Source organism: Micromesistius poutassou (genome assembly GCF_964030765.1).
Source record: "Micromesistius poutassou genome assembly, chromosome: 15".
Classification (NCBI taxonomy): domain Eukaryota; kingdom Metazoa; phylum Chordata; class Actinopteri; order Gadiformes; family Gadidae; genus Micromesistius; species Micromesistius poutassou.
In genome coordinates, this window is record NC_140285.1 from 8,830,272 (window position 1) to 8,855,536 (window position 25,265).

A 25,265-nucleotide genomic window follows, 5' to 3' on the forward strand; every position below is an offset into this window, starting at 1 on the left:
ACAGGTATACTAACACAGTTATTAATGGGCCCGGACCACAGCATTGATTACAGCTTGTAGTGTCATAAACTTCATGATAGATATCCGGAGGGTATTTTATGGCCCCACCATGAGGGGAGGGAGACGCCTCTAAACTAACGCCACGCGGACGGAGCAGCACCCCCCCCCCCCCATCTTTAATGAAGTCATTTCATGCTCCGATCCATTCCTCCACCTGCTCTCCGCTTCTTGCTTTAGATCGCCCTCCCTTACATGGAGGTTGGCATGGTTACCATGACGAGAGTCAAGCAGGCGGGAGGGGGCTGCCTGGGAGTCATGCGAGATACACCTCCACTCAGAGACACGGAACAACACCAAAAAGAGCAGACGGACAGAGCGGTGTTTGTTAGGTCGGGTCATTTCCACATTATAAAGGCAGTCCCACGTGTCACGTGTAGCAGAGAGCAGTTCCACCGCTCTCGGGTCTCGAACCTGCCACCTCTCGAACTACACTACCGGCATGGGAGTGGAACGCTCTAACCACTGAGCTAAAATCCCAGGTTTCTAACTCAGCGGCTAGGAGCGTTCTTAAGGCTAGGAGTGTGAGGCTTTACAAACATCCTAACGTTTGTAAACTAACTAACAATGGTTAAAGAATGCATTTAACAATAATACAATTCTGAAAAGTTAATTCACAAAAAGAAATGTTAACACGTTAACAATAGACAGCAAAAAAAAAAAAGAAAGAAAAAACTCCACGAAGAAAGCGAAAAAAACAAAAAGTGAGTGTAGTGCACCTCTAAGGGCCCCCCCGCTCCCACATGGCAGACATTTTGCGGGGCGGATAATCATCTCTCTCTCCTTCGGCGCCCGCTTCAAAGAGAAGGTTGTCGCTGATTTTGAAGAGCGTGTTCCATTTCTCACCTCTTCACTGCAGTGTGCTGCAGTAGCCTAGATTTGGTACCATCCACGCTTGCACCTCCGTCACATGTGCCAGGCTCCAGGGGCTTGTTGCAAGGTGTGCTCTGGCTGCTGCTACTAACACTGTGTGTGCGCGTGTGTGTGTGTGTGTGTGTGTGTGTTTGTGGCATGGTGTGGCCGATTGCACGAGTGTGTATCTATTCATTGTACAGAGATACATAATGTAATGTGTGAAGGTGAACTCTTTGTCTGTGTGGCAGACAAAGAGTTCACCTTCACACATTACATAATGTAATGTGTGAAGGTGAACTCTGTCTGCGGGGCAGACAAATTCCAGCTTGTCCCTTTAAGAAATAGGTGCGTGAACCGTCAACGTGTGAAGGTGAGTGTGTGTGCACTGGAAGGGAATCACAGCACTTAAAAAGTGTCTATAATGACTGCAGCCCCGCGAGTCTGCCTCCAGTCATTCCTGGCCCGGACTCAGACGTCCAGCCTGGGGACAGAAACGCTTCTCTGGATGACAACGGAGAGACGCGAAGCGCAGTTTATTTTCTGAGCACAAAAGGATTTGGCTCCGGCTCCCATTGAGTCTAATGACCTGCCTCGGAGCGATGCAATTAGAGGCTGTCAGTCAACGTTTCATAGCCATCTCTCACCCTGCGCTGACACCCGTGACGGGAGTGGCACCCAGTACTTTTGTCTTTTACACACCACTTCTCTCTCGCGCTCTCTTGCTCTCGTGCTCTCTCTCTCTCTCTGTGTACCCGTGCACCACTACATACTGGTACATCATACAGTACAGACCAGCAGAAAGATCAAACAATATACATATATTATATATTATATATTGTGTAACATAACATTCATACAATATAATATATGATGAGTATTTCCTTAAAACATGAGCATGAACAAACATATAACACTCTTATCCCCTACTCACTCTCACCGATAAAATAAAGATACTTTTTCCCGAACTAGACCACTCGCTCTGTGTTACGTCTTTCTTTACCAAGGTCTGGTGGGGTTGATCAATGTGCTGTCACAGCTAAGTTACTTTCTGATGCACTGAATAAACCTCTCTCTCTCTCTCTCTCTCTCTCTCTCTCTCTCTCTCTCTCTCTCTCTCTCTCTCTCTCTCTCTCTCTCTCTCTCTCTCTCTCTCTCTCTCTCTCTCTCTCTCTCTCTCTCTCCCTCCCCCCTGCAGGTCATACATCTCCTGTCAAACCCCTAAAACCGGTAAGAGCCAGTCGGTGCTTACGATCTCACATCAGTGTAGTAGATATTAACTCATCACAGCTCAATGACATTCTGGAGTAGACCTATATTGTGTGGAGAATCGACCATTAAATGTGATGGATAATGTAGCATGTACACACATGATGGCACATTGCGATATATTTACCAGAAGGCCAACCTCCATCCAATTAGTGTCCAATGTCTTTGCTCACGTCAAGGTCTAGATCTCGGAGATTCAACTTGTTTTTACATTTATGACCGTTCATGTCAATTGTTGAATGGATTATCAAATGTCCATGCATCGAGTGCATGGACATTATTTGTAACAGGTCTGTCTTACCCTTATTCGACTTTACTGACTATATTTCCTTTTGTTTTGTTCAGTCCTATTGTATAGTGTGTAGAACCTTAGCTAAGGGTAATAAAGAAGGCGGAGGACATTGATGGAGCATCAGCAGTCTAGTGCACCCCCAGTGCTCATACATTACACAGTCTGAGAGGCAGCCCTCCCCGCTCCATCGGCTCACAGCGCACGTCTCCCCCCCCCCCCCCCCCCCTGTGTCCCAGGCCATGACTCAGCATCCCGCAGCCCAGCCAGCGTCCCACCCCTCGGTCCAGCCCCTACCCCAGCCCGGAGCCCCGTCCGGCGGACAGCAGAGGCCGCCGGAGAGACAGGACATGACGGCCAGCACAGAGACCCTGAGTCCCGCGGAGCTGCCCCCCCAGCCCCTACCGTACTCCACCTCTGGCACCCTGCTGCGCTCCGCCTCGCCCAAGCCGGACCCCTCCGAGCTCTACCTGAGGTCCCGGGCCATGCTGGAGAGCCAGCGTGAGTAGACCCCTAGTCCCCTTGTGGCGCATTTCCACCAGAGGGTGCGGGTCGGTTCAGTCTGCAAAGGTGCGGCACGGGTCGCGTTTCCACCGCCAAAAGATGAGGTACTGAGACGCCTGAAAGGGTCCCAGCAAGTTTGAGCTACACACGGTGTCCGTGTGTGTGTGTGTTTCTATTCTAATCTGTAATTTCTCGCTCATTCGTAATTATTATATCAATAGCCTACTCTCCAACTACATAGGCAGTTAGACACGCGCATCTGTACCCTGCATATAAAAAGTCGTGTGTATAGCTTATATACACGACAAGCATATCTTTTCATTTATATTCATTCAAAATATGAACATACTATTTTAAAATGAAAGAGGCTTGGGTTTAGTTTTATATAATTTGTTTATATTGTTCAGTAGTATATGCCTACATGAGGCCGTAAAGCACAGTTAACAGAGCTGAGTTGGTGACGTCATCGAGTCCGCTGCTGTTCCAATTGCAGGTGCGTACTCGCGTCCTCGGAAGTCTGTACAAGTCCGGACTTGCCAAGTACGCACTTCCAAGTCTGCGAGGCCGTGCAACTATTAGATCGATTTCTGACCAAAAATTTAGAGGAATTGCTTTTTAATGCGCATTGTGTGTCGTCGGTGATGAGCGCATAATAGCTTTTTATTCCTTTCATATCAAGTAACTACTTCAGGATTCAATTCCCTCACTCATCTCTCTCCATCTCCCCCCCCCAGCTCTCAACACCAAGGACCTGGACGTGTTCATCAAAAGGAACCAAGAGTCCGGCTTTGGGTTCAGAGTGCTGGGAGGCGAGGGGCCAGATCAGCCTGTGAGTATCAGCCCAGATGTTGGGTCCACTTCCTCCTCCTCCACCACCGCCTGAGATCACTCCTGTACTGCCGGATCCAGAAGACACACGTATATACTAGAGATGGCCTGGTCTAAACCCCTCAGGGCACACATGAACACAAACTGCAGGACAAACTAAACGTTAACCAAATCTTTAACTGATTTCTAAATTGAATGGATGCACAGGGTATCATAAAAATACCAAGGGGACCGGAGAAATACTGTCCATTTTGCGTGGTGCTATTAAGACGTGTATTTAAAATAAACATAGTGAATTAAGATGGCAGTAATTCCCTTTTCTAAAGTATAAGCATTAAAAAAATAACAGATTCCAAAATTGTATTGATGCACAGGGGATAATAAAATGAAAACAAAGACACAAAAGTCTATTTTCAGTCTATTCAATACCTGATGGTATTGTTAGGATGTCTATTTACAATAAATCCATTCATCAGCTGAGCCAATGGATCCCCCTGGCAGCTGAAACTGCTGCTGCTGTATCTTCTCATTGTGTGTGTGTGTGTGTGTGTGTGTGTGTGTGTGTGCGTGTGTGTGCGCGTGCGGCCCCCAGGTGTACATCGGGGCCATCGTGCCCCTGGGCGCGGCGGAGAAGGACGGACGCCTGCGGGCCGGCGACGAGCTGCTCTGCATCGACGGCGTGCCGGTCAAGGGCAAGTCCCACAAGCAGGTGCTGGACCTGATGACCAACGCCGCGCGCAACGGCCAGGTCCTGCTCACCGTCCGCCGGAAGGTGGCGCACGCAGGTGGGTGCCGCTGCCGTGACGGGTCTGTGAGGCTTCAGTGGGGGGGGGAGAAGAGTGGATATAGGATTACATTTTAAAGATTTATTGTTGCATTTTTATGCTTTATTATAGAGTGAGATAGAGAGGAAGGTATGGGAGATAGAGGGGAGGACACGCAGCAAAGGACCACGGGCAGGATTCTAACCTCGGTCGCTGCGTTCAGGACTGAGCCGCTATGGTACGCGCCCCAAAGAGTTACTTTTGAATGCGATTGGGCCGTTTTAGACTAGATTGAAGGAGCCATTCAGGTCTCACACTCAATGGGGAAAATATGGATTGCTTCCACTGGCAAAAACTGAAAACTAAAACAATGGTGACACATATAAGGTCAATATCCACCCTCAAAAGGGTTGCGTGTACACAGATGGGTGACGTCACAGACACTCTTTCTGGGTCTATGCTACCGATACAGGTTTTTGTTTTCCTACTCAAAGATTTTCCTTTCTGCTTTTGTGCTCAAATCAACAGGCTGTGGGTGGTAGACACCGAGCTGTTTTGATGTGGGAAATTGGATTTTCAATGAGTCAATGGAGGCCAAATCTGAGAATGCACAAAATACAATAATAAAGGATTTCTGCTTGTTGCCATCGTGGTGAAGTCAGTGTTATACCAGAGCCGTGTTAATCATATAAAAAAACTCTGCGGGAGCAGCAGCCTCATGTCTGAGGTTTTTTTTTTAGCACGTGTCGATTCGCGTGATGCGCAGGAGGGGACGGTGCATATCAGATCAGATGGTGGATTTACATCTCAAAGTACCTGTGAGGTAAAACAAGCAGTGCCGAGGCTCAACAACATCAACCTCACGCGGTGCACAGCCACCGCCAATAAGCACTCTGCGGACGCTGCGAACACACTCTCCCCGCGCCTCTTGAGTGTGATAGATCCGCCGCACGGCCAAGACCTCATTGCCGAGATGAAGGATCCATCACGTCCTAGACGCTTGTTCTATTTGTTTATTCAACGCCGGGGTTTGAAATGAGGAGTTGCTCCGTGATGCGCGCGAGGCGTAGCCTCCGCAACAACACAACAACAATGAGGGATTGAGGTCCTTCTGCCCGCCTCATGAATAACACATTGTCGCTGTGTTTCATCTCTCGATAAAAGCCGGGGTCCTTTTTGTCATAAACCGCCTCGATTGAACGTGTGAAATGAACACATCGGCGGAGTCTGATCGAGTTTGTTGTGTTTGGGATTTAAAGGATTAGGGAGGTGTGTGTGAGGGACGGATCGGGGAGGCCTTGACACATTATGTTTGCGTGTCACACCACGAAACATTACAGAAAAGTAAATCTTCAACAATTGTTCGGGATATATATCAATAAAAGAAGGTGTTGTACAGATATGACTGTCAGCAGGGGAGAGAGCTCTTTGTGTTTGTGATGTTTGCCTATGATTTGCTAGATGATTAAACCTAATAATTAACACAAGTCTTTTTTAACACGTTCCAATGCTGAGAATTACCACCTTGTTGTTGTCATGGGGCCAGTGTATCAGGGACCACGTTGTTCCGTTGAGGATGCGCTGATGGCTCATCTAAAGGTACGCCCTCTGGTTTGTTTCCATTCATCCACCAGATGTGGGCGGCCAGGAGGAGGGCGGCCCGCAGCCGGCGCTGGCCCTGGTCAACGGGTCTCCCAGGGTGCCGCGGGGGCTGGAGGCGGGGTCGCTGCCGCCGCCCGCCTCTGTCCAGCACGCCCGGCCCGAGTGCTTTGACGTCACGCTGCACCGCAAGGACAACGAGGGGTTCGGATTCGTCATCCTCACCTCCAAGAACAAGCCCCCTCCCGGAGGTCTGACGCGCACACGCACACACGCACGCACACACACACACACACACACACACACACACACACACACACACACACACACACACACACACACACACACACACACACGTGCCCTCACTCTCTCTCTCTCTCTCTCTCTCTCACTCTCACTCTCACTCAATCACTCACTCACTCAGGCAAAAACATTTAACATTTAGAATTATATTTTTTATTTGCACAGTTTCAGCCCAGAGGAAGAAGACATTATATGACATGGCATTGCTGTACTTCCCAAGGAAGCGATCAGGGCAGTGTACAAAACAAACGTAACATATCATTGAGATGGGCCCTATGCTACGGGTGTCACAGTGTAGCATCATGGGTCCGATGTCCATTATTCATTATTCGCTATTATGCGCCGTACTCTTCGCGAGGACATTATGTTTTCTTTGGGTTGCCTAGCGACCACATACACCGTCACTGGCCCCCAGGCTACGGTTTGAGTCGGCATGCCTCTTATACTCGTGTTATATGATTCATGTTCAGGATCCAGCCTGGGGCCATGTCCTCCTCCTGACAGTAGAGCCTCGGCGCTCTTGGCATCCAGAACCCCCCCCCCCCGGAGCTCACCTCCCTCGCTCATCTCCCCCCCCCCCCCCCCTCTCTCTCTCTCTCTCTCTGCCTGCAGTGATTCCCCACAAGATCGGGCGCATCATCGAGAGCAGCCCCACGGACCGCACGGGCCTGATGAAGGTGGGCGACCGCATCTCGGCCGTCAACGGGCGCTCCATCATGGACCTGTCCCACAACGACATCGTCCAGCTCATCAAGGAGGCGGGCAACTCGGTCACGCTCACCGTGGTGCCCGAGGACGGTGAGACGCCCTCGTCGCGCTGAACGCTGTCCACTTTTTTCTTCGATTTTCGATTTATTTTTGCAATTTTTATGCTTTATGATAGAGTGAGATAGAGAGGAAGGTATGTGAGATAGAGGGGAGGACACGCAGCAAAGGACCACGGGCAGGAATCAAACCCGGGTCGCTGCGATTAGGACTGTGCCCTAATGGTACAAGCTCTACCCGGTGAGCCATCGGGGCGCCCCAAGCTGTTTATGGTGGGAATATGGCGGCAGCAGATGTCTAGATGTACTGGTGTGATCTGAGCTTGGTGTTGCAAAGGAGGGCAGCAGTAGAGTATCCAGCAGTATCTCATAGAGGAGCAGCTCGGGCGTTTTCCTGTCAAACCTAATTTATAGTCGTAGAGACGACCTCAACCCGGCCCTCGCCCACGGTTCATATGGCGCGTGTCATGCACCTCAGCGCAAGCAGGGGGCATGAATTGCCCGTCCACAGCAGCAGCAACAACAACAACAGCAACTATAACCATCATTGCCTGGCATGGACCGTCCTCGCGCTTCACGATCAATGCATCACAGCGGCCATATATTCAGCTTAATACGGAGCAGCGGTTTTGTGAACCTTTTCTATATATTTGTTTTATAACATTGTATTTTCATGTTTTACAGACAGTGGACCCCCGTCCGGTGCCAGCTCAGCCAAGCAGAGTCCTTCAGCACAACACAGGGTTATAGGCCCGCAGGCTGGCATCCACACCGACAGGTAAGGAGGATGCACACGCATACACACACACACACAGACACGCATGCACAGAGATACACACACACACACACACACACACACACACACACACATAAACACATAAACACTCAGATCCATACAGGTCCACACATAAACACACACATCCAGACATACACACACAAAGCAACAGGTCCACACACACACAACAGGTCCACACATACATACACACGCACCCATACATGCATATATCCAAACACACATAAACATACACACATCCACATATAGTGGATATACACATATAGTATATAGTGTATAGATCAAAGTATAATCCAAACAAACCAGAGGGTATGCTGGGGGGGGGGGGATTACAGAAGAGTCCAACTTCTCCCTTTTGATCTCCCTTTATAATCCAGATTACCTGTGTCAAACTTTTAATCCATGACCACAGCCACAATTCTCCATCGTCCTCCTTTTTGCCCTTTTCTTTTTTTCCTAGTTTATTCCTCATCCGAAATGTCTCTCCTCCTCCCAAAATGCTACTCCTCTCTGACATCTCCAGTCTCTTCTGTGTGTGTGTGTCGTGTTTTAATAGGCAGCTCAGGGGTAAAAACCTCTGTAGGCGTGGCGTCCTTGTTAGCGCGCTCGCATTCCCGCCGCGTAAACCGCCATTCCCCCCTTCTGCGAACACCGAGGGGCTTTCTGAGTGTGTGTGCGGCGGCTCAGCCTTGTTCCCATGGCGGCCCTGTAACACGCCGTAAAATGTGGCCAGCCAGCTGTAAAAGAGCAGCGCGGCAGCCCCTCACGAAGGAATAACAGCGCTCCGCCCCGCCGCACTGTGGACATAACAGGGCTCCGGTCGCTGGTGTTGTCGCCGTCGTCGAGTTAGTGAAGACTCAATCCTCCTCTGACGCGATTTCTCTGTCGTGTATATACACTCTGCGAGGGTCACGACAGTGCATTCATTTCTGTTTACATGATGTATCCAGGGAATATCTGCCATGCAAACACCAAAGCCCGGTTTCGTAAAAAATATATATATACAAGAAGGGGGGGTTGGGTGCGGGGTGGTGTGAAACCCGGTGATGATGCCTCGATAACCGACGCAGATTTTCTCGTGGGTGAATTCATTCCGGGGCTTGCGCCGAGCTGTCGGATGTTAAAGTCACACCCGCGTAGCCTAGTCACTCTGCCCACTCTCACTGTGACCGTCAGCGTACTCAACGTGTCGTGCGTTTGGCCCTGTAGGAACGGCCACGGAGAGGACCGCAGGGAGTACAAAACCCTGCCCTCACGAGAGACACCGGGCACCAAGCAGGTGAGCGCTTGCTGCAAATACCCAGTGTGTGTGTGTGCGTGCGTGTGCCTGTGTGTGTGTGTGAGCGTACCCGTGTGCGCCACCGACCCCTTGTCCGCACCACGCCACACTAAGCAGCCCCTAATCCTCCTTGTAATGTCCCCCCCCCCATGCACCAGCAGAGGTGCCTCAGCTGTGCTTCATGTGTTAAGAGCGCGCTGTGCTGTCGTCTGCCGCCACAGGGCTGCTTCGTGGTGGAGCTGGAGCGTGGCCAGAGGGGCTTCGGCTTCAGCCTGCGGGGGGGAAAGGAGTACAACATGGGCCTGTTCATCCTGCGCCTGGCCGAGGAAGGGCCGGCCCTCCGCGACGGGAGGATACACGTGAGTCCCGCATGCCTGCAACCCCCCCCCGCTCGAGGAGGATGAGTTTGGGATGTTTTGACCTTTTCACTGGGGGAACTGAAGCAACATTTAGGGGGACTCTAATTCTGAAAAATCTGAATGAATTGTGATTTATGTATTATTTTTGGTTGTTTTTATTGGGGGGGGTTTTGGCTGACTAAAGACGTGTGCGTTCTCGACAGTGTAAAGGCCGTAGAATCCGTACGGTTTGCAGTCTCTACAGAACGAGGTCTGACTCTCGTGCGTTCCTCTGGCAGGTGGGGGATCAGATCGTGGAGATCAACGGCGAGGCGACCCAGGGCATCACCCACACCAGGGCCATCGAGTTGATCCAGGCAGGGGGCAACCGGGTGCACCTCCTGATGCGCCCCGGCCAGGGCCTGGTCCCCGATCACAGTGAGTGGGGGGAGCAGGGGGAGCGGGCACCAACACACGCACACGCACGCATGCCTTATTTATAGATCCCAAACAGAACGTGAAGCACATATGGAAAATGGCTGTTCAGATATGGCTTCCTTAGGATGGGGCTGAGTTTTAAACATGTGTTGTTATTCGTCTTCATTTGTTTTATCACGCATGTTTTGCAAGCGTTACTCTTGACGTTTTTTCTCCTCCTACCTTTTGTTCAGTTTTTTTTTCTGATCAATCTGCCTCTCTCACTTACTATCCATGGCCTTCTACCCTGCTCTCTCTCTTCTCTCTCTCTCTCTCTCTCTCTCTCTCTCTCTCTCTCTCTCTCTCTCTCTCTCTCTCTGTGTCTGGACCGGCACTGCTCTCTGGTTCTACCTCTGTATTTCTTCCTCCTGTAGGTCTGAACTCTTCTTCCACCCTGTGCTTCTACATGAAACCAGAGCAACACTAAAGGCGTCACTGCTTTTCTCGGTCTGTCCCTTTTGATAACCTCGGTAAACCATTTGTATTCTCTTCTCATTTTGACCTCTCCTTGTCCACACAACACAATCAGCTGATTTCAGGAGTCTCTGTCGGTGCACTTCACAGCCCAATGGGCTTGTGCGTTGTCATTGGCCCACCTGCCTGTCAATCACAAGCAGCACAGCGTTGTGGCCACTTACCTTAAGTCTGTTTGGAGAAAAGTCAGCTGAGTAAATAATGATAAGTAATGTAATGTAAGAGCGTTCCTCTGCAGTCGACGGGCAGTGTGAGAAATCTTCTTTAGCTTCAGTTTATTTATGAACATTACTGGAACATTACATGCCACTGAACAGACACACCTAATCCCAAGAGAACGTTAAGGTTAAGAACACAGAAATCCCCAAAACCAAATATTGATAGCATAGTGAGCGACAAATTGTACAAACATGTTGCACGCATGTGTGTGTGCATTCACTGGCTTCCCCTCTCCGGTCCAAAGAGTGAGAGTTTGCATGAGGTGACGCTCGTAGGAACTCCAAAATCGTATTTCAGTTTCACTACGTCTATATATTTTCACTTTCCCCATCGCTCTCTCGCTCATTCCCTCACTCTATCTCTCTGGTTTTCTGCTGCATCTTTGGGCTCTCAATCACGGCTCCGCCATTCTTATCAGCTCTGGGGGAAATTGAGGCGGCGGGGGCCGGGTGAAGCTACTAACTTTTATTTGAGTGGCTGTGGCTTTGGACAGATGCATATCTTATGATTTTGACCGGATCTGAATAACTTTTGGCAGGTAGTTGATGGGGTAATAGGGGTACAAAAATGAGGACATTAGAGGATGGGGATTTTAATGCATGACATTTCCAGGTTGTCGATGAAGAGGTTAGCCAATGGATATTTTCAGGCTTCACAGTTTGCTTGAATTGTTCTTTTTTTCTTTTTCGTTCTCCTTGTCTGTTGTTAACATACATTTTCAGGCTCAAAGGACAAAACAACTATCCCGACGTCCGGCTTTGCCAGACTCTCTGTATCAGATGAGCATCCATCCCCAGCCTCTCCGCCCTCCGCCTCTGAGGCATATCCATTCCCACCCAACATCACCATCACCCCCACCTCCACCACCGCCACCACCCCAGGCCCCGACGACCCCCTAGGGGTGGGCGCCCCCGAGCGCGGGGGGTTGACCAAGCGAGCCCGCGGGCAACACTACCAGAAGCATCCCAGCAGCCCCGGAGGCCAAGACCAACACCCTCCGCACCTCGACCTGCCCCCCCCAGACCAGGAGACCAGCCCGGCCAGAGAAGGCCCAGGCTGGGAAGACCGCTCAGAGCCCGCCCCCCACAGCCCCAGGAAGACGGAGCGGGGAGGACACGATGGATCCCCGGAGGAGGACCTGAGCCGGGAGAAACACACCCACCGTCCCTCCTCCTCCAGCCCCAGGAAGGGCTCCAGGAGGGGGGAGCAGCAGCAGCAGCAGCAGCAGGAGGAGGAGGAGGCTGGGGGTCCTCACAGGAGCCCGGAGCAGCCCCACAGCCCCCGGCGGCCGGCGGGCCAGGAGCCCAGGGAGAGGAGGAGCCGGGGGGAGCAGGAGGAGCGAGGAGACGCCCCCCAGGGAACCGCTGAGCGCCGCAAGAGAGACGGCGGCCCCGCCTCCAACCCCCCCGCCCAGAGGGAGTGGGCCGGGCCGGAGCCCGACTACGGTAGCCTGGGCCGCAAGGGGAGGAGACAGAAGGAGAGGGAGAGACAGGCAGACCAGGAGGGCAAGCAGCACCCAGGAGCGGCTGAAGAAGCGGGCAGGAGGGACCCAAGGGGGTCCAGCAGCAGCCTGCAGGACACCGTCTACAACGGGACGTCCGGCGGCAAGAAGGCTCCCATCACTCCAGGTCCCTGGAAGGTCCCCAGTACGTCCAAGATCCAGTCCCACGCGGAGACGGCTCATGAAGGGTTTTAGTATGCTCACGGGGAATCCAATGTCCAGCAAGAAGGATCAGAAGAAGGAGGAGCATTCTCCGTAGCATCGACGGTGAGAATGGAAGGATCAACCACTTTGTGTGTTTATTAAAGAGACATTGGCATCACTGTGTAACTAACGACAACAATGCATCATCAAGCTCATTATCAATTAATTTCACCTTGTTTGCCTCGGTCAGGGTCGTCAGGGTCTTGAAGCCTGTTCTGACCTACTTATTTGTGCTTAGATGTGCTTATATTAGCTTGTCCACAAGGGGGGGGGGAGGGGGGGAGGTCTTCTGTGTTTTACTTGATTATAATTATGTTCAGGGGTGGGATGACGACATCTTTTGACTGTGCCAATGAAGTGATCCAATGAAGAAGCTGCTCTCACTCTCACGGTGACCCGATTCTAGTGTGGGCGGGAGGGAACGGACGGCGGTCCACTACTACACACTGAAGACCCAAAGAACACCCCCCCCCCCAATCCCCCTCAGCATCCGATGCAATCAGTCATCTTAACTTCCTGGTGGGATTGTTCCACTGTGGGCTGTGGTTGATGGATGTGTGAGGAGGAGGAAGAGGAGGAGGAGGAGGAGGAGGAAGGACTTTAATCAACTTTCAGAAGGTGACATATAATCACCCGGGTCTTCTTTTTTCTACGTCTCGACCGTGAACCAGAGCTGTGAACTTGTGTGTCAGAGCATGCGTGTAGTGTATCACCCCCCCCCCCCAACCCAACCCCATCAGCTTGGCAGTAGCAGAGTGCACTGATCCACCCAGAGGCTTAATATGCATCCTAACATCTGACCGGACACTTGTGGCTATAGTTATTTTTCTTTGTTACCATGTGTGGTTCCGGAGGATGGATGTTGTAATTTATTGGGAGATTCTGTAAGAAGGAAATATCATGGTTATATATATAGTGAGTCATTATATCTTTTGATAATGAAACCAGAACAAAAATAAAAGAAATATAATGTGTCGATAAGCATCACCGTTGAAAATGATTTACCCAGGTCAAAAGCCACTACTATGTTTCAAGTATTTACGTTTGCAATACTCATGGGAAAGCAAATGCATGGGAATAGAGCACCATGGAGCTAGACCTTCTGTTCCCTCTATTGTGTGTCTGTGGTGTGCCCCACGAGCTGAATCCATCCATGTGATGTTGTCCACTGCTAGCAGTTATGTGTTCTATGTCACTATATATGTCCCTTGTTGGATTTGTATATTATTATTTAACAGAATATCTATATATAGTGCGAGAAGTACAATTCAGATTTGGCGTATCACACTGATTGTAAACAAAAAGCCTTTGCCTTTTACTCATTGAAGCAGACATTTGTTATTATCTTCCTTAATATTTCTAGCGTATTAATGTCACCTGTGTGGTTCTTAAGACCATTCCCCGAAAATGTGACTATAAAAACTTGGTGCGTTGTTTTTTTTTTTACCTTTGTCAATCCGAAACAAAAAGGAGCTTGTGTTGGGTTTCTGTAATGTAACTTCAGTGTAGAACTTGGACTGGGGTAAGAAAGGACTTGTTCATTCATTACATTGCTTTGGTGGTTTCAGCACGTCCTGTGTTGACATTGCATCACACTGTTAACACTGAATTAAATATGGCATTGGTCTAATATTTGTATAAAATCTGTCTTCCCTTGTTTACCAAGATTAATTGTAGGCTTATATTAGACACTTTTGAGTTGGCAGTGTATAACTGAAATTAACCTATTTTATTTGTTTAAGTCTTACATGGCACCCATGAATTTGTAGCAACTATTCCTTAAGTAGTTGGTAGCATTAATTATTCAGTCCAAAATGTATTTCTGTAGTTATTTATATGTCCCAACAACAAAAAACAGATGGGGATTTTCTCAGGATTGAAAGTAACCAGCAGGGGCGCTATATGTCGTTATTGCCACACAAATGACGGTGGAGTGCAGAGACATCTAGTGTTTTATGTACTGTACTGCAGGAGAGTTATAATGGATATAGTGGGGGGACTTGCATAATAGTAGCCTAAATAAAGAATACCCAAATAGATGGCTAAAACGCCCTTCTTGGTCTGCCTAAATATATGCATTTAGTAGTCTAGTTTTCGTTTAGAGCTCATAAATTATTGTCCTTTTCACATAATGGGCTGCGGTACCATATGTTCACATGGCGTTTAATACTGTGGCCTTGCATTGCTTCAACATACAAACAGCCTTTTTAGGTTTGAGTTCATTGTAGTTGTAAATGTTTATAAATTGTACAGCACCTGTATAAAAAAAATCCCTCATTCAGATAAAAAAAAATACTCTGTAAATCGTTTCATTATTTTTTTAAGTATTGAATGGAAAATGATATAAAATTGTGAAAGGAAATATTCTAGTCATGGCATTCGGTTAATGCACTGATAAATAAAGGTTTACTGAATAAATTACTTGCAAGCATTCATTTTGTTACCATGGGTGCCATTAATTAAGACCTGAGAGAAAATGTTTCACATCTACTCTAGGCCCTGCGGTCATATCTGTTCATATATCTACTCACTATTGCTTTGTTTTACTATTCATGAATCTACGACAACCATTCTACTACGTCAGAATGGTTTGACCGACCGACCACCAATGACTTATTGTTTCAACATCTATTCATGATTTTATTATCACACTTGTATATGTTTGTTATTAATTGTACTTGTACTATTTTATCGTAACACAATTACAACGATTCGCCTATAGGCTACATGCAAATAAAAGTTGAAGACACCGTGCACTGCCTGCTAAAGCTACCGGTAATGTGCCTTAATAATGTTTTAATGAACATAAGCATTCACGCACTATTGCCGTCTGAAGCTTCTGTACGTCATTCCATGACGTCAGCTGTAAATGCGTGCGTGCAGGAGAGCACGCTCTCCCCCGGCAGTAGATCTCAAACGAAAACTACATAGTCCAGGGGGCCACGTTATGCGCCTGCGCCCAAATCATACCTGCGATGTTTAAAACTACAAATAATCCGTGAAAGAACTACAACGTTGTACTGCCTTGCGCAGAAGGACTTTAGAGCCCTTTAAATGTAGACAGTACGTGCAAAGATGGCATCTCAAGCCGACTTGGTACATGCGCAACATGTGAAAGCAAGGGTAAATGACATTCTCGCCAGATTAACGCAAGAGAAGAAAAAGAAGACAAAAAAGGACGCGTCAACGCCAGCCGTGAAACACGAGCGGTCGGGTAGAGACGCGAAGAAAGTGGAGCTGAATCCTCTCCGGCATCACGACCACCACCACCAACAGCAGCCCGCCGAGCCACGGGAGCCCCAACAGCTGCACAAAAACCAAATACACAACAACTTTTGCTCTGGAAAACCTTCCACGCTGCCAAACCATTACCACCACCATCACCATCACCACCACCATCATCTCCATCACAGCAGCCACACCAATGGCTCGAAGAAAAATGCACCGCCTGCCTCCTCGCAGAAGGTACCGCCGCACAAACCGGCGAAGAAGCGACCGTTGCCTCCCGCTCCTCTTCCGTTATTTACTTTTGCGCCTCTCAGGGGGGCCAAGGTCAAGACGCAGGGGCGCACTGAGCCGCGGCGGGAGAAGGACCACCGGCTCCCCGGGAAGAATGAACATACCGGGGCCAACGTGACACACACAGAGCTGAAGAAGGCACCGCGAGGTAGGACACCATTCAGTGTGCTAGAAAGTGTACCCAAAAATACAATTATGTGTTACAAGAAATAGGCTTTATATGAATTGTATTTTCTCATATGAAATGCAATCGAACTTGACATTGTTTGATACATTATAATCAAGTTGTAGCCTGTATGGAGGGCCTAATGTAGTCCATGACACGCAATAAGTCTCTTCACATTATGCTTTATTAGACACATTACACACTAGTTGCAGATAGGTTGTTAAACTATCTTTAAACGCCAGATGCTGCTTTTTGGACTCTTGAACTTGACTTGTACCCGCTGCTGTGCAGGTGAGTCCCGGCCTCGTGACGAGAACGTGAAATCCCCAGCGCTGCTGGCGGAATACCTCCTGAAGAAGACGAAGAAGAGGAAGAGGAGGCATCGCAGCGAAGATGACGACCAACCCAGCGGCGGGAAGCTGAGCGGCATCGTGCGCCACATGGAGGTGCAGACCGTGTGCACGGGACCGGCGTCCGACCTCACCCCGTCCCCTGCTCACCCTGCTCCTCCTCCTCCTCCTCCTCCTCCTCCTGACCAGGAAGGTCGGCCCGATCACCACCACCTCCACCCCCATCACCAACCCCCCCATCACCCAAACCATCCTCCTCATCCTCACGACCATCCCCACCTCCGCACCCCCAGGGCGGCGCCGTTCCTCTCCCATCAGGACCACTCCATCCGCAGCGCCTGCCTGCAGACGGACGGCTGGCACGGCCGCTTCATGCACGAGGAGCGGCAGGCCAACGGGGGCGGCCGCGTGCTCCACGCCTACGCCGACGAGCTGGCCGCGCTGGGCGCCGACCACCTGAGGGCCTTCGCCGGGGAGTTCATGGAGCGGGCCTTCGCCGAGGCGGGCCGCGGCCACCGGGGGAAGAGGAAGCCGGCGGGGGCCCGCTACGCCCTGGCGGTGGTGCACGGCGCCGCCGCCTACCTGCCGGACTTCCTGGACTACTTTGCGTTCAACTTCCCCCACACGCCGGTGAAGATGGAGCTGCTGGGCAAGAAGGACATCGAGACCACCACCATCGCCGACTTCCACGCCCAGGTTGGTGGTTCTGTGTTCGTTGTTATCTTCAGCCCTCTGCCATCTTCAGCCGTTAAGCTGGTATGAAGGAGTTTGAGTGATATTTCATGAATCTATAAGTGATTGTATTTGTTCAGGTCGTCTGTAATCCAATAGAGTTGGATGTTGCATTGCATAGTTAAGACCATCATTAGTGTATGAATTGATAAATGATTAGATTTTAAAGGTGCCATGACGTGCCACCAGGTGTGGGTGTGATTAGCCGTTACAAGTTTTGGAAATCAGCCCCTTAAGACATCACAGGTGTGCGTGTCCACCTAGATGTGTGACGGATAGATGAGCAACGTTTGCTACAGTCCACCGGGTAGGCTGATAGACTGATCTATCCAGCACACATCTAGGTGGACACGCCCACTTTCTGCCCCTTATGACGTCATAAGGGGCAGATTTCCAAAACGGCTTGTAAAGGCTAATCACACCACACCTGGTGGCATGTCATGGCACCTTTAAGTGGAGAAGAGCAGTAGAATGCGCTTAAAGGTTTGAATTGAAGAAAAGAGGCTATATAAACACTATTCACCAAAGGTAAAAAGTCGTGTGAACTGCATACAGTAGTTCACACTACACACCGAGTAACCAACCCGGTCTGTTTAAGGAGACAGCTTGTCACGCCCAGGTAGTCCTGCACACTCTCTCTCTCTCGCTGTACACTCTGTCTCTCACCATAGAGTCTCACCTGTTTACGCAAGTAGAGGAAGCTTACAGAAGGGGATTTTATTTCTACAGTGGTGACTGTTGATATGAAACCGACACTTTAGATATGGTCTGATTCAGGAGACTACCCAGAGCACGCACGCACGCACGCACGCACACACGCACACACATGCATTCACATATTCTCTCACACACACATCCACGCACATTATCCTTCAATCTACCCTGTGATCATGGTTCACAGACCTCTAGAAACCTCTCTGTCCTGGTGAGTCTCAGAAGCCTGTGGGTCCCGCTGAGTCTTTGGTCCTCGTTGCAGGTGAGCCAGAGCTACTGCTCCGGGACGTACCGGGCTGGCCCCATGAGGCAGATCAGCCTGGTCGGGGCCGTGGACGAGGAGGTGGGCGACTACTTCCCCGAGTTCCTGGACATGCTGGAGGAGTCTCCCTTTCTCAAGGTCTGTCCCCACTCTCAGAGCTGTGTTATGATGGAGCACTGGGCTGTAGGTGCTGGGGACGCACGTTACTTTCACTAAGGCGTGGTGTCCCTGTCTTATGAACAGCCTTCAGCTTTTTGTTTCCCCGCAGGCTGAAAGTGTTGCTGCTGCTGTTGTGTGACGCAGATTGAAGTGTTAATCCTAAATATAGAATGCTAGGGTTTCACTGGAAAGCCTCTTGTAAAGAGAGGCTTTCCTTACAAGCGGTCTATTGTAAAGAAAACCCTCAGTGACACACACATCTCTCAACAATAATACTGCTTTCACTAGTATAATTGAGTGAGTTTATTGAGATGTTTATTCAAATTACATAGTTATGACTATGGCCATAATTGTGTGTGTGTGTGTGTGTGTGTGTGTGTGTGTGTCCCCAGATGACCCTCCCATGGGGCAGCCTCTCCAGCCTGAAGCTGGAGTGCAGGTCCCAGAGCGACGACGGGCCCATCATGTGGGTGCGCCCCGGGGAGCAGATGGTGCCCACCGCAGACATGCCCAAGTCTCCCTTTAAGCAACGCAGGTGAACAAGGCCAGAGAGACATGGAACCACACACACACACACAAGGCGTTTAATAGACGCCTTGTTCATAGAACCAGTTTTAAAGGAGAAAGCGCCATACACACCATGGCTGCGTCTCCACACATTCTCAGAGATGGTGCAAACCCTGGATGAGGTACAGATCTGTAACGCGTATGCTTGACATGCATTGTGCATATCAAGCAATCAGCCCACAAGCGTAAACAGTCACTAAGGCAACTGTGAGCAGCTATCTCTTGTTTCATTGAGTTGGTCATTGAGTTCCATAAGACCGCCCTGAACCCTCCCCCCCCCCCCGGTAGGACCATGAACGAGATCAAGAACCTGCACTACCGGCCGCGGAGCAGTGCACCCCGAGAGGTCCTGTTTGAGGACCGTACCAAGGCCCACGCCGACCACGTGGGACAGAGCTTCGACTGGCAGAGCACGGCGGCGGTGGGCGTCCTCAAGGCCGTTCAGTTTGGAGAACGGTGAGAGAGAGAGAGAGAGAGAGAGAGAGAGAGAGAGAGAGAGAGAGAGAGAGAGAGAGAGAGAGAGAGAGAGAGAGAGAGAGAGAGAGAGAGAGAGAGAGAGAGAGAGAGAGAGAGCTGTCAAATGGCTGTCTAACTCATCTGGCTAATTTGCAGTTGAAGTCCTTTGATGTCATGTCAACTCTTGCACTATAGGATTTTTTACTTTTTTACTGCAGCCATGGCTTTCAATAAATAATATTATTCAAAGTCTCACTGAATCAATTTGATCTACTCCGTGTGGAGAAAAATACGATCATCTCTTTGAAACTAAAGTGATCGACGGTGAAAGTGACAGGTCTAAGGTTGTTTCATGTTGAAAGAAGGGGCTCATGTTTTGGTGTGTGTTTGTTATTCCCGCTCTTGTCCCAGTGGTAACCGGCCTCGGATCACCAAAGACGTGGTGTGTTTTCAAGCGGGAGACTTCAACGACGTGGTGCAGAGTCTGCAGCTGGATCTCTATGAGCCCCCAGTGTCTCAGGTTGGTCCCAGGTATTTGAACTACTGGTCAAGTGGTATCAACAACGAGTCACAAGACTCTCAGATCAAGACACCTTACACACTATGCATTTTGTTTTTGTTTTGGTTTAGCTGAATTGAGACAGGGGATCACATTTCTGTCAAATGACCAAACAAAGGAGTCAAGAACAGCATATAATATGTTACATGCGGATGATTAGCTCTCACTTTCATGAGGAATCATTTTATACATAAAAAAAAAAAAAAAAAAAAAAATATTTCCTTGTTTTTTAATTATACTAGGCTGTTCCTGCCCATTCATCATACTCTTAGCTACTTGTTCAACTATTAACACCGTTCCCACGGCCAGACCTCATGAAACGACAGCACTGTTGATTTATCTATCAGCTTCTGCAGTGTATGAACACCACCTTTAGGGGGCAGCAAAACTCCCCAACTGGCCCCCTAACGTGTGTAGTAGTGTCATAAACTATAATACAGTATGGTAAATGGATATGGTAAATGGACTGCATTTATATAGCGCATTTTTGTAACCAGTTGCCACCCAAAGCACAATTTACAATATTTACAATTTTGCCTCACATTCACCCATTCATGCACACATTCACACATTCACACACCGACAGCGGTGTCAGCCATGCAAGGCGACAGTCATGCAAGGCGACAGCCCGCTCGTCCGGAGCAGTTAGGGTTAGGTTCCTTGCACCTAGGGACACCTAGACACTCAGCAAGGAGGAGCCAGGGATCGAACTAGCAACCTTGTGGTTACCAGCCAACCCGTTCTACCTCCTGAGCTACTGCTGCCCCAACAGTATGTGATGTGACAGCGGTGACGGTATGCCTCTAAAGCGGACCCGCTCCTCTCCAGTGTGTGCAGTGGGTGGACGACGGTAAGCTCAACCAGCTGCGGCGCGAGGGCATCCACTACGTGCGCACGCAGCTCTGCCACGACGACATCTACTTCATCCCCCGCAACGTCATCCACCAGTTCAAGACGGTGTCGGCCGTCTGCAGCCTGGCCTGGCACATCCGCCTCCAGCAGTACACCACGGCAGAGGAGGAGGAGGAGGTGCTGGAGGTGGAGGAGAAAGGAGGGGGAGGTGAGGGAGAGCCAGGGTCTGATACCACCATGACCGTCCGAGCCCACCCGCAGTCGGATGGCGTGCGTGGAGGGGTATCCTGGACCGAGGGGCCCACATTCCAGAGACCCGCGGTCCCCCCGCCTTGCAAGCCACAGCAGCCGGCTTCCCCTCCGCCCGCTCTGTCGGGCCGCATGCCGGGGGGGCCGGCACCGTCGCACAAGGACCCTCCCCCTCACCGGGCACCACGGGTCAGCTCTGGAGGCACCCCGTCCCCCCTGCCTTGGCTGGCTCTTCCATGACCCCCCCCCCCCCCCCCCCCACCAACCTGTTGACCCCTTCCCCCCCCCACCCTCCCAGTCCGTACACTGAAACACTTCAGACTCAGTGCTGAGTGGTTGTTATTACTTCCCGGGGTTGTCGGCTCATCAGACCCTGATCAGGGACTGATCGGCTCATCAGGGACTGAGGACGTCATTGTCCCCCTCTCCCTGCCTCTCTCCAACGCTCTCTAGTTCTGAGTCTCCTCACCACTTCTATCACTGGTTGACTTTGATTTAAATCAACGAGATAAAAGCTGCCTCTCTGAACTTATTGTTCCCTGTTTTAAATCTGTATCTTTTTAAAAGATACATCCATTTTGTGTATGTATCTTTCATTAAAAAAAATACATTCAGTAGCTAAATTATCTATTTTCTCTTTACTTCTATGGTGATTAATGAAGCAATTACAGGTTGATGTGCAAAGATGGATATTTTTGTCATTGGACTGGATATTAAATGTTAAATTAAGCCCCGAACCCCTTTCTCTGGGAACATACTGACTACAATACCTTTTACTGAAATGTTTCAGGTTGTTAAACGGGGGGTATTCTCTCCAAAATAGGAGGGCTCTGCTATACTGGTCCTCGCACCCTTCTCAAGCGAGGGGGCCCCTTGCACCTGCTGCTGTGAAACCCAATGCCCAACCTCTTTTTTCTTTGCCTCTCAATTATTATTTTGGCATCTGCTGGGCGGATGTTCTGCTGAAAAGGGCCTTTCAATCAATGTGCATATACCAGGCACATTAGACATGGATTAAAGACATACATGATACGCTGTTCCTTGCTCATGCACATAGTATGCTTTGAAGAATATACAATTATTTTCTAAATGCCTTTTACTGAAATGTATTTTGTACAGAGCCCCTGTTTACACTTGTTGATTCTGTGTTTGTATATTCATAAGATGGCAGATTAATATATGATTTTTTTTGTTTGTTTTTTAACCACTATCGCTATCACAGCTTATAGATCTAATTTAAATGTTATTATTGTCATGACACTAATATTCAAATTTATAGTGCAGTTAAAGCTACACTTTTTATGTTTTCCCATTATCAGCCTCTAGTGGCTTGAGTTGTAGCTACAGTTATAGAGTGGGTCAAATGTACGCATATAATGTATACAAATTAAAAAAATGTCTTTTATATAAAACTCATTAACTATATCCTAGCGCATTTGTCTACTTTACATTCCATGTGCCTAGTTGTACAAAAACAAATACATTAAAGGGGCTGTATATGACACAACAAAGTTTTACTAGAAGGAGTAGGTTGATCAAGTGTAGATGAGGTGCAGGTTGCAATCATTCAAGGTGAACCAGCAAGCAATGGGCAGATGTAAAGATCAGTGGCGGCTGGTCAATAGAGGGTGCTAGGGCGCTGCCCCTCCGTGAAATATTCACTTGAATATATCTGCCAACTTTGAATAAACTATTATACATACAAAATAAATCAACAAAAATACATAGCGTTTATTCTCATTTAATTATGTGATAGACCGTACTTGCAACTGCCAGCAACCATTTAAATGCGTCTGAACGTCTTGGGCTACGCTAGTTATTGGTCATTCGAAATAAAGTCCTCCTTCAGGTCAGGGGCGCCGGCCAAGTTGAAGTCAACGTAAGCTCGCAAACTTTTTGCTGTCTATCAAGCAGAGACGGCTTTTCATTGGCGCAAAAAAAATCGCCATTGGGGCGCACCAGTGTGTGCTCCTGGCCAATGGTATGGCTTTTCTGTTTTTTTTTTTATCACCACACGATTGGACAATTCAACGAATCAATCAAATAGGCTACCTCCCTCAGCAACACTCGCACAACACAACTACAACACACAACCACAACACAACCATTTTTATCACCAGCCGCCACTGGTTATCCAAATAACAAAGAAGTGTACAACACTTGTAACTTGCGTAACTTACAACTTGTAACTTACGTAACTTAGGTAACTTACAACTTGTAACTAATGTGACTTGCGTAACTTGTAACTTATGTAACTTGTAACTTACAACTTGTTGTAACTTGTTACTTATGTAACTTACGTAACTTACAACTTGTAACTCGTAACTTACAACTTGTAACTTACGTAACCTACAACTTGTAACTTACGTAACTTAGGTAAGTTACATAACTTGTAACTTATGCAATTTATGTAACTTGTGACTTACGTAATTTACGTAACTTACGCAATTAACGTAACTTTAACTTACGTTACTTACGCAATTTACGTAACTTTAACTTACGCAATTTACGTAAATTTAACTTACGTCATTTACGTAAGTTACAAGTTGTAAGTTACCTACAAGTTGTAAGTTACGTAAGCTACAAGTTGTAAGTTACGTATGTTACAAGTTGTAAGTTACAATTGTAAGTTAAGTAAGTTACATAAGTTACGTAAGTTTTTCAAGTTGTAAGTTACAATTGTAAGTTACAAGTTGTAAGTTACGTAAGTTTTACAAGCGCCTCCAGACGAATGAATCTCAAACGACTCTCTGGTTCTTCCACTTGACACTCTGGTTCACACAGTTGCACAGACAGTAAGAGTAGACAGAACACAATGAATTAGTTTTTGGAATTCTGAAAGTCTCCAGCTAACTGATGACTTGTGAGAAGGGCTCAATCATTGCGACTTCAAAAAGCACAAATTCGAAATATTTGTGATTTGTCGTACACAAAATCACAAATGAATTGATGAATGAATTGCCCTCTGTGGTTAAGAAATAATAAAGTACAATAAAGAGGTCCATACCAATCATAGCCAACGAGGTAATCGCCAACGGGACTATTTCAAGTAGGCCTACACAAAAATGAAGAGTGAAACTGTCGCCTCATCCACTGAACACACCCTCGTGTGGAGCTCCCTACCCACGCAGAATGCCATCACTAAGCTAACTGATCAAAGGGAGAGTTTTCCAGACTTTCCTGTAGGCCTGGACTGTCTTTATTAGACAACCTTTCTTCTTTGTTTTTGTTTAACGACTTTCATTCTGAGAAGTGACGCTTTGATACATTTCCACCTACTCGTTGTAGAAGACCATTCAATCTTATAGCCTGCTTCATCCATGCAAATCCACACATACCACACACAACACACATACCACACACACACAACCCACATACCACACACTAGGCATACCACAAGCGTACTTACGGGCACGCGCAGGCTCTGACCTCCTTCTCGGAATATAACAAGAACTCCTGGGCGTAAACATATTTCACAAGGGATGTAGATGTGACTAATACAGTCTCTATTTCATTTAGAGTTTGATACTAATTTAGAGTAATATATTAGAGCTTAATATATTCAGTTTCAATATTGTAGAATAGAGGGACACTCAAGTGTATGCATAAGTGTCATAATGTATAGTGATATACTGTCAATGTTTATGGAGACAGGTAAAGACATCATTCCCTATTCCCAGACAGTCCCAGTATGTTAAACCATTATCCCGACCATAACCTCATTATGTAATATTATAGAATTTAAATATTTCACTGTACTACTACTATTATTATGTTATCATGTTATCATGTATCCTGTATCCTCATGTATCCTTTTTTTGTTTTGGCAACGCAAATGTACGTTTACCATGCCAATTATAATCTTGAGAGAGAGAGAGAGAGAGAGAGAGAAGAGAGAGAGAGAGAGAGAGAGAGAGAGAGAGAGAGAGAGAGAGAGAGAGAGAGAGAGAGAGAGAGAGAGAGAGAGAGAGAGAGAGAGGCAGGCAGGCACACACAAACGTGGGAATCCCATTAACATAGAACCGGATATCTTGGCGTCACAAGAAGGGGCGTGTTGCGCTGTGCTCAGACGGTCCAGAGGAGCCGGGCATGTACAAACATATCCAGCCCTGCTCCACATTTAAGCGATCAGACAGTTTAGGAGTGTGTACAAAGGCTAGGCTACT

The 25,265-nt window shown here is 48.4% G+C and overlaps 2 protein-coding genes across 2 annotated transcripts in view; both read left to right on the top strand.

Annotated features, from left to right (window-relative positions):
- The window catches only part of magi3a (membrane associated guanylate kinase, WW and PDZ domain containing 3a), a 103,060-nt gene extending 88,169 nt beyond the window's left edge, over nucleotides 1–14,891 (top strand). The window contains exons 11-21 of the mRNA XM_084480150.1: nucleotides 2,108–2,139; nucleotides 2,707–2,968; nucleotides 3,706–3,800; nucleotides 4,392–4,584; nucleotides 6,198–6,413; nucleotides 7,078–7,263; nucleotides 7,914–8,007; nucleotides 9,232–9,301; nucleotides 9,523–9,660; nucleotides 9,939–10,077; nucleotides 11,532–14,891. Of these exons, the coding sequence (XP_084336276.1) occupies nucleotides 2,108–2,139; nucleotides 2,707–2,968; nucleotides 3,706–3,800; nucleotides 4,392–4,584; nucleotides 6,198–6,413; nucleotides 7,078–7,263; nucleotides 7,914–8,007; nucleotides 9,232–9,301; nucleotides 9,523–9,660; nucleotides 9,939–10,077; nucleotides 11,532–12,505 (2,399 nt within the window). The 3' untranslated portion in view covers nucleotides 12,506–14,891. The remainder of the gene's footprint in view (nucleotides 1–2,107; nucleotides 2,140–2,706; nucleotides 2,969–3,705; nucleotides 3,801–4,391; nucleotides 4,585–6,197; nucleotides 6,414–7,077; nucleotides 7,264–7,913; nucleotides 8,008–9,231; nucleotides 9,302–9,522; nucleotides 9,661–9,938; nucleotides 10,078–11,531) is intronic.
- Nucleotides 14,892–15,589: 698 nt separating this feature from the next.
- Nucleotides 15,590–22,500, top strand: rsbn1 (round spermatid basic protein 1; the record flags this gene model as incomplete). Its single annotated transcript, XM_084479819.1, has 7 exons — nucleotides 15,590–16,181; nucleotides 16,491–17,245; nucleotides 18,258–18,395; nucleotides 18,809–18,951; nucleotides 19,272–19,439; nucleotides 19,851–19,959; nucleotides 20,827–22,500. The coding sequence occupies 7 exons, from the start codon at nucleotides 15,590–15,592 to the stop codon at nucleotides 21,337–21,339; spliced, it is 2,418 nt and encodes an 805-aa protein (XP_084335945.1). The 3' UTR covers nucleotides 21,340–22,500.
- Nucleotides 22,501–25,265: the final 2,765 nt, after the last annotated feature.